Below are 10,090 nucleotides of genomic sequence, written 5' to 3' on the forward strand. Positions count from 1 at the left end.
TATATTCCTCCAAGAGCTCAAGTTGGACAACGACAGCTTAATGAAATTGTCGAAGCCCTTCCTGCTCCACGTTTGATTTTAGGAGATTTCAATTCGCACGGAATGATGTGGGGTTCCGTTTACAATGATAGCAGATCATCCTTAATATATAATATTTGCGACAATTTTAGCATGACGGTACTAAATATGGGTAGCATGACACGGATCCCAAGACCTCCTGCACGTCCAAGTGCATTAGATTTATCTCTTTGCTCGACTTCAATTCGACTAGATTGCACCTGGAAAGTATTTCCTGATTTACACGGTAGCGATCATTTACCAATCATCATCTCAATTAGCAGTAACAAAGGCATTGCTAATTCAGTTAATATTCCATATGATTTGACAAAAAATATTGACTGGATTAAATACCAAAGTAATATTTCAAGTGCCTTAACTTCAATGGAAGAGCTCCCCCCACTTGAAGAATATGACTTCCTCGTTTGTTCGATTCTGGAGGCCGCAGAACAAGCCCAAACCAAACGATTTCTTGGTCCATCGTCTAACAGAAGGCCTCCAAACCCTTGGTGGGACAAAGAGTGCTCAGATGCTAAGCACGCGAAACAAAATGCCTTCAAGATGTTTTTAAAACGAGGAGGAGGAACTCCTCAGAATTTTGAAAAATTCTTGACTTTAGAAACCAAGTACAAGAGCATACTTCGGGCCAAGAAATGTAGCTATTGGAGACATTTTGTCGAAGGTTTGTCAAGAGAAACCTCAATGAGCACTCTTTGGAATACGGCCAGACGAATGAGGAATCGTAACGTAGGAAATGAGAGTGAGGAATACTCGAACCGATGGATATTTGATTTTGCGAGGAAAGTTTGTCCAGATTCTGTTCCTACGCATAGCATTATTAGGGAATCTTTTTCAAATAATGGTTCCATTGATAGCCCCTTTTCTATGATGGAATTTTCCATAGCACTCATGTCTTGTAACAATAACGCTCCTGGGTTGGACAGAATTAAATTCAACTTGGTGAAGAATCTGCCCGACCTCGCAAAAAGACGTTTGTTGGAATTGTTCAACAAGCTTCTTGAGCAAAATATTGTTCCACCTGACTGGAGGCAAGTGAAAGTTATCGCCATTCAAAAGCCGGGGAAACCAGCTTCCAATCACAACTCATATAGACCCATCGCGATGTTGTCCTGCATCAGAAAATTGTTCGAAAAAATTATTCTACGACGTCTCGACACTTGGGTCGAGACGAACGGTTTGTTGTCAGATACTCAGTTTGGCTTCCGTAGAAATAAAGGGACGAATGATTGCCTTGCATTACTTTCGTCTGACATCCAAATTGCCTTCGCTCAAAAGCAACAAATGGCATCTGTATTTTTAGACATTAAAGGAGCATTTGATTCAGTTTCCATTGATGTTCTTTCAGACAAGCTTCACCAACATGGACTCCCAGCGGTTATAAATAATTATTTGCACAACCTTTTGTCAGAGAAACGCATGCATTTTTCACATGGCGATTTGGTAACATTCAGAATTAGCTACATGGGTCTACCGCAAGGCTCTTGCCTCAGTCCGCTCCTCTATAATTTTTACGTAAATGACATTGACAGCTGTCTAGTATCCCCATGTACACTAAGACAATTGGCAGATGATGGCGTAGTTTCAGTTACTGGACCCAAAGCTATTGATCTGCATAAACCATTGCAAGATACCTTAGATAACTTGTCCGATTGGGCTGTTCATCTTGGTATCGAATTCTCTGCGGAGAAAACAGAGTTAGTCGTCTTTTCAAGAAAGCATGATCCCGCGCAGCTTCAGCTCCATATGATGGGAAGAATGATCCAACAGGTTTTGACTTTCAAATACCTCGGGGTGTGGTTTGATTCCAAATGCACGTGGGGAGGACACATTAGGTTTCTGATAACAAAATGCCAACAAAGAGTAAATTTTCTTCGAACAATAACCGGATCTTGGTGGGGTGCTCATCCGGAAGATCTAATAAAATTGTATCAGACAACGATACTTTCAGTGATGGAATATGGATGCGTTTGCTTTCGTTCCGCTGCAAACTCTCATATTATCAAATTAGAGCGAATTCAATATCGTTGTTTGCGAATTGCTTTAGGCTGCATGCATTCGACACATACAATGAGTCTAGAAGTTCTGGCGGGAGTTCTTCCATTGAAGGATCGTTTTTGGGAGCTTTCGTCGCGACTGCTAATAAGATGCGAGGTACTGAATCCCCTAGTTATTAATAACTTCGAAAGGCTAGTTGAGCTTCAATCTCAAACAAGATTCATGACTGTATATTTTAACCATATGTCACAGGAAATCAACCCTTCAAGATATATTCCTATCCGTGTCAGCCTCCTAAATGTCCCTGACTCAACTTTATTTTTCGACACATCCATGCAGCGCGAAGTGCGTGGAATTCCGGAACACCTACGCTCGTTGGAAATCCCAAAAATATTTACAAGTAAGTTCAGGCATATCGACTCTGAGAAAATGTTTTACACGGACGGATCGCGAATTGAAGAAGCGACAGGGTTTGGTATGTTCAACAATAATGTTTCGGTCTCCTTTAGGCTTCAAGAACCTGCATCTGTTTATATAGCAGAGTTAGCAGCAGTTCATTATAGTTTGAGTATAATCGTCACATTATCTCCAAACCATTATTTTCTTTTCACAGATAGTCTGAGTGCAATTGAAGCCATTCGCTCAAAGGCTGCTGGCAAAAATGAACCTTTTTTCTTGGGCAAAATAAAACAGTGCCTGAACGTCATATTGAATAATAATTATCAAATCACAATAGTTTGGGTTCCGGCTCATTGCTCCATTCCAGGCAATGAAAGAGCCGATATTTTAGCCAAACGTGGTGCTATTGAGGGTGAAATTTATGAGAGACCAATTGCTTTCAATGAATTCTATAGCGCGTCTCGCCAAAGAACACTTGCCAGCTGGCAAGCTTCTTGGGATAAAGATGATCTGGGTCGGTGGATGCACTCAATTATTCCTAAAATATCGACAAAGGCATGGTTCAGGGGACTGGATGTGAGTAGAGATTTCATTCGTGTGATGTCCAGACTCATGTCCAATCACTACACGTTAGATGCACATCTCCTTCGAATTGGACTTTCCGAGACTAATCATTGTGCTTGTGGCGAAGGTTACCGCGATATTGACCATGTTGTTTGGACATGCGTGGAGTATCGTGATGTCAGATCTCAACTAATAAATTCCTTGCGTACCCAAGGTAGACTATCCAATGTCCCAGTTCGCGACATTCTTGCTTGTCGTGACGTTCCTTACATGAAACTTCTTTATTATTTCATTAAGTCCATTGGAGTTCCAATTTAAATTTTATTTTATGTTAGATTGTTTTCTCTTCCATGAGCTCAACCAATAGCCAGCTATCTTATATTAAATAAAAGTGATGAACTGATACAAACAAACCTGAAATAGTTATAAGATCATGTACAAAATAAATGTATTTCATTTAATGTAATTTATAATAGCAACTCGCTTGATAAAAACAGTGTTTAGATTAACTAATGAATACCAACATACTAATAGGATATTCGAAATGTATTAGGTTTAAAGTACTATGTATTGTAGATGCCACGGCGAAGAAAAACTTATGTATATTGCCTATGAAATAAACGTATTTATGAAAAAAAAAAAAAAAATTAGATTTGGTCATATTTGAGAAACGATTGAGCTTCTTTACTCCCGATACCGATACCGGTACCGGAATTCGAAAATCGGTGTAGCCGAAGTCAGTTAAATTCACCAAAGGGATTGTCAACCATTTCATTTGATTCGAAATTTTTGAAAATCAGGTTAGTCGTCTTTGAGAAATTGTGCGTTCTAAATAAAATTTTTGAGTGCCTTCCGCGATCGAAAACCGAATACTGGTAAAACTTTAATAAGTTTATTTGGTAATCGACTATCAAAATCTGCAAACTCGATAAATCCGATTAATTTATGTGAAATTGACATTTCTACACGAACTACCATGTATCTTCTGAGCCGGAGTCGGATCTGATTAAAAAGGGAAAAATTTTATGTAATCTCAGAAGTCGATTCACATATCATGCCGTAGTTCCGGAACCAGAAGTCGGATCCAAATGAAATTCAGTCTTCTAAGTGCTATACATAGTTTTTCAAGTGCATATTACAAACTTTGCTTCCAAACTACGCTTTATTATAAAACTCTCCAAACTTCTTTCACAGAGATACACACTTAGAAAAAATCGTGTAAATTTACGTCGTAATTCACTTTAGTTAACAACTCAAAACATGTAAAGATAAATCATATCATTAGTTTCACATTTAATTTAGCTCAAGTTAACATCGACCCAGATACAAACATTATTTTTACATGTTAATAGATGTAATATTGTGTCATCACTGAAGAAATTTCGGCATGCTTGAATTTACGTCAAGCGTGAATTTCATCTTTTCCAAGAGTGTAGAGAGGAAAAGTCACGTTCACAAAAATGTGAATATCTTCGTTAAAAATAGACGGGTTTCGACAAACTATGGCTTGTTTGAAAGGTATTACAATGAGACAAGAATGGCTTATATCGTATCAAAAACGCTCTCTAGCAACTCTTCGCACGATTCAATCAGTGCCATCAAATAGAGACGGATATCATCGCAGCGAGATAGAACCGGTATGGTTCATTTAACATAGAATGAACACCAGTGCGAGAGCGAATTTCTCTCGATGACCTGTCTGAGAATCAAAGGTTAGCACGCTCTGAAGCAACAAACGGTCGCTTATTCTCGTTTCGCGATCCGATTCTATACGGGCAGTTAATAATTGCGATAGAATCATTTCAATATTGCCGCTTATTCTAACTATGTGCATATAACCTTTGTATAAGTTGTGTCTATGATAATGTATGGCTACGTGAATGCTCCACACAAGGTTTTGAAATATTGCAACCTAGTATGAGAATCATCAAGTCGAATCATCGATTCGATTTTCTGCGATAATTGTCAACTTGCGATTCTCTTTTGGTAAATTCCACACATCAGCGATCATTACCAGACTGTAATTTTTTTTAAGGGCTGTGAAATACTCAGAGTATGAAGTGGAGCAAAGAAATGTAGAAAAATTCTCTCACAATTCTTGTATTGAGAGGCACGAGTTCTTGTAGCATCTTCTACCGGATTGAAAATGTTGTATACAATGTAGAGCAATATCGAGCAGCTTATGTCAAATTATCGGCAATCACCAACACTGCAATGAGATATCGAAATTTTGGAGTCTGCTTTGTTGCTTTGACAGATATTGTCAAAAAAATTAAAATTTTGACATAAAACTTTTTATAACTCAAAAAGTAAACGACGGATCAAAGAACGAAAACAACAGCGTTAATTGCCTACGTGAAATATAACTTACGAAAAGACCTTTCATTTGCGTCTTTTCGAAATTTGCCCTGTGAGAGAAAGGGTAGAACTTAATCGTGAATATCTCGAGTTGTACTAAACGCAACAACATTATTCTTTCTCAATGTTATTAGCAATATACCACATGGAATGAAAAGTCCCGGGCCTCTCACAACAAAGACGTGAATAGTTTCGAACCGTGTATATTTTTGTTGAAAACAAGCCTCTAGATGACCCAATATCAAATTTAATGATAATCTTTCCACTAGTGTTTGAATAACAGCTTATCGTGTCAGACGAGTTCTAGTTTTCATCAAGACTCACTAGCGCATTCATGCATAAAAGTAACGGTGAAATTGAATGATTTGCGGTACGAAGTGTCCCACCATCCCGTATTCTCCAGACCTGGCCCCCAGCGACTATTGTCTATTTCTAAATCTTAAATGGTTTCTCCAGGGAAAGAAATTTACATCGGAAGCCTATTTGAAGGTCTTGACAAATCTTTTTTTTTTCTCAAAGGGCATCAAAATGTTGGAGGACCGATGAGTGTATCGCCCTAGATGGAGATTATACTGAAGAATACAAACGTTTTCACTGTAAAAAATCGACTTTTTCTTTGTTAGGTCCGGGACTTCTCATTCCATCCAGTACCATGAATAACTCAAATATTAGATTTATTTTTTTGGAAATAATGAGAAAAACTCAATACGTTTATCTTTTTCGTACCCGCGCCGACCGATTCGAAGTAGTCAGGTACATAGCAGTCCCGACAATCGACTTGACGAGTGAAATAGTTAGCCATGGTCGAAAATCGATCATTTCTTCGTTTGCTTTACACTGAACTGGACTATGATCAGTATCTAACGGAGAAAACAGATTGGAAAAATGACATGTGAATGCAACTATGTAATGAAAACCGGGAAAATGTTACCGTAGAGAAGGGACTTGAACCCGTAGCTAGCTTCCAAACAGGTAAATTGTTTTGCCAATTAAATTACCCTGCATATGAAGAGATAGCCCAATTGATTAGAAGAACCAAGCATGCTTTGCTTTATTTGGCCACCACAGCATTTAATTATAGTCCTATTTCTATGTAAACACATCTAACAGAAAATCAACACACACCTGTTTTTCCCGTTTGATACTGATCAAATTTAAAACTAGCTCAAGACGGCTCTGCGTCTTAACAGGACTAAAACAAATCATTGAAAGTCAATCGGAGGTTTGATTTATCTTCAATATATTGTGTTCGAGATCACAATCGTCACTGCTACTACCACACATCGGCTGAGATCATAAAATAGATGTATTATGCTGAAGTACCCCATAGGCAGCAAAACGAGACAAAAACAAATGATCAAACCAGTGTTGGAAGGCAATGAAAAATTTTAAAGCTAAATAACAGCATTAAGTTACTAAGCGCGATGTTTCAAAATTCAAAACTCTTCAATTTAAATCCTGGAAATTTTCTACTGGCTTGTTAGTATGCACAGAAATACTCGCCGGTATGCTTTACGTACTATTTTGGATAATCGATGACTTTGGATGTTGTTATAAAGGGTGTTTTTTATGAGGTTTTTTTTTTTTTTCAATAGAGATTACTCTATTGTCTGAAAGTTATTTTGGCAGGGTATAGTGACTTCTCTACTGAGTATTGTTTGGTAAATCATCATGAATAGGTTAACTTCAGTACAGCGCTTCCAAATCGTATGTAAACATAAATAGAAGTTTTTTATGCTAAACATCTGTGATTTGTTGAAACAAAGTTGATTTTTATATGTTTGATTATAATTGTGATATCGTTATGAAACGTGCGGTGCCAAATTTCAGTACTGACTTTCACAATCGACGATGTGTTGTATTTTTCTTCATTTTGTTTACTTTGCTCTCACTGACTTGCTAGCTTTGAATGCCCCAAACGCCCGAGATGTTGGCTACGGCAGCACTGACTAGAGCGCCTTATTTTTGCCACCGGGCAGTAATAACCAGAATTAATTTTCAACTACCAAAATTATAGTTTATGAAATAATAATTTATAAAGAAAACTAACATAAACGATAAACTGTAGTGAAAATGATTAATCGTTTATCTTCGTGGTGTCACAACTACTAGAGGAAAAAATATTAATATACACGTGCTACTTGCGTTTCGCGCCACAATCTCTGCGTTTGCATACATAGCGCTACACTGTGAATCGAAAATACACGCTAAGCATGTCAAACCACCCCAGTAAATCCGAGCATCGGACGCATCGTGCAAGAAAGCTTTTGACTGCGTTTCAAGCTTACATAGTGTATCGATAGAACAAAAGAGTGAAGAAATACCAAAGCAGAGAGCGGATGTCTTATACACAGAGGATGGGATATATCGGGGTTGAATTTTCAACTCCGAACATAGGGCCAGAGTTTTTCTGGCCCTAAGAGGCGAATGACCTTAAGGTTAAAGCCTCTATGATCGAAACAAAATAATGTTCAACACTATTTCACACCCTATCGGGAAGACGTCGTCTTGAAAATGCCTTGTTTGATATTCCTTCGCTCTGTTTCTCTAGCGATACATAATGTAAAAATAAAGCTTTCTTAGGACGACGCGGTTGATGCAAATGGTGCAGAATTGTCCGATGACGGGCCGATGGAAGCGCTACGATCGGCCCCATATCGTGCTCAATCGGTCCGATAATCGGGCCGATGATCGGACCGATACGGGTCGACAAATTTCATAGGGACCACGTACCGGAGGCGCGTGCGCAAAAGCCGCATGTAGCATTTGCCAACCAGTATACGAAATTATGTACAATAATTCTTTGTCTGTATATTCTGCTGCTACTGTTCGCTAAGAAAACACATGAAATGAACCAAACAAACAACGAAGAAAAGCACAGATGGCTTATAGCTATATGGAAAATATTTTTGGTGAAAACAGCGAACAAGCTTCGATTAATCAAGCCAGAATGAGATGTAGACTTAGCGGTAGACAACAGCTTCACAAACAGCCGGTTGTGCTCCACCATATGAGCAAAGTGTAAACAAAAGAAATGCTTTTTTTTTTTCGTTAGTTGCTCCTAGTAGTAATTTTTGGTTGCTACCATCAACGTGTTTGGTCGTCATTCCGAGCTGTTTATTTTTGGGTACCAGTCAATTGATTGACTGTATATCGTCAAGAAACTAAAATATAAGCTTTTTGCGAATATGTTGGTTTGATGAAAAAATAATGTTCGATTTAAACTCCAATAGAAACAAGCAGTGCCCGTATTATGCTCTCCTTCAAACGCACATATAGGCACCAGGACGCATACATCGGAATTTGCATCTCCAATACAGTGAAGTTTTTCCCAGAAGGGATATTTTTTTGCGATCCATTATTTTTCTGGTTGGACTTTTGGGGGACATCCTAATTGGAAGTAAGGCAGGATAATATCACCAAATCGTAGATCCACTTACCTTCATTGGCGCACTGATGTTGATAAGTACACACTGCACTGCCTGAAGCACTTGGACCCACTCACTCTCTAGCCAGCTAGCTAGCGGGTGGCTCTGTACGGTACAGAAACACTGAATAACACAATCTTCTTGTTATTGGGAATTTTATTTGATCACACAGTAAAACCTCTAACACTGTCAGTTTACGCCATCTTGCAACTGGAGCGAGAGGCAGAAACTGAAAACGAACGAGATGGCTAGCAATGGATTCGGTTTGACGTTTGAGTTGACAACGATACGTAGAATATTGCGATACGACGTGCGTTTGGCAAACTTTTTGTTAGTAAAATAATAATTACTCTATCGGCTTCGAGCTACAGGATTATTATATGAAGTAGCAGTATCCAACCGGTGCTACATGAACGAATTCAAATAAGAATTGACCGATTGTTTTTGTTTCGTTCCCTTTGCATTTTATACTGTGTGAGTGCCAAACGCTCAACACAACCCACATACTCATTTCTTATTGGATTAACTTGAAAAAATCTTCCAGCGACAATTTTTCTTGTGGATTTTGCGCTAGGAAGATTTTAAAGTGATCGTTGCACAAGAGATGGAAAATAAGTCACACGATGTTAGGATAACGGATGAATAATAATACACTTTCCGGGATGACGGCCAATACACTGGCCCTTACTACCGATATCACTACACGGTGAAAATCAAGTGAAGTGAATGTAGGTTCTTATAACGGAAGTCACTTTAGAGAAAAATGTAATTACTACCGGGAATAAGGGCCGATATTTGTACACTACAATGATCAATTCAATTAGCCCGGTGGCAACGATAAGGCACTCTAGCAAGTGCGCTTGCGTTCGTCTTTCTAGCCCTAAATAAGTAAGTGCGGGATCCAGCGGCAGAGTATCTTTCTCATCTGCATAATCTTGTTTAACTAAGGCATGCTCGCGCACTTTCCCTTTCCGGTCGTCCAGTACAATTTTATGTATTATTATTATTACTATTGTCATTTATTTTATCCCGGTTTCATCCTCATTTTAATGTTGTTTTGGCTCTGTTCTGTTTCGTAGAACCTGCCGCTGCATGCGTTATCGGCAGTGGAGTTTTGACCATCACAAAACTATCAAAACCTCTATCTCACAGGAATAACAGCCCCATATTATTTCTCAAATTTTTTTGTCGTGAATACGAGTTACTTTACTACTTTACTATGGGGCGCCTTTTCAAAATTTACCCCCTGGGAGAGTGATAAGTTTTTG

General features: G+C 38.5%; 1 protein-coding gene across 2 annotated transcripts in view; it reads right to left on the reverse strand.

The window, feature by feature from the left end:
* Positions 1-9,164, reverse strand: part of LOC131436179 (protein encore) — a 159,287-nt gene extending 150,123 nt beyond the window's left edge. The window contains exon 1 of one of the 2 annotated variants that reach the window (XM_058604729.1): positions 8,835-9,164. Coding sequence is in view for 1 of the 2 variants with exons in the window: in XM_058604734.1 (XP_058460717.1) it covers positions 8,835-8,840 (6 nt within the window). In the remaining variant the exon portion in view is untranslated. The remainder of the gene's footprint in view (positions 1-8,834) is intronic. The other variant, XM_058604734.1, reaches the window with a different exon arrangement.
* Positions 9,165-10,090: the final 926 nt, after the last annotated feature.

This window comes from Malaya genurostris, chromosome 3 (genome assembly GCF_030247185.1).
Source record: "Malaya genurostris strain Urasoe2022 chromosome 3, Malgen_1.1, whole genome shotgun sequence".
NCBI lineage: Eukaryota > Metazoa > Arthropoda > Insecta > Diptera > Culicidae > Malaya > Malaya genurostris.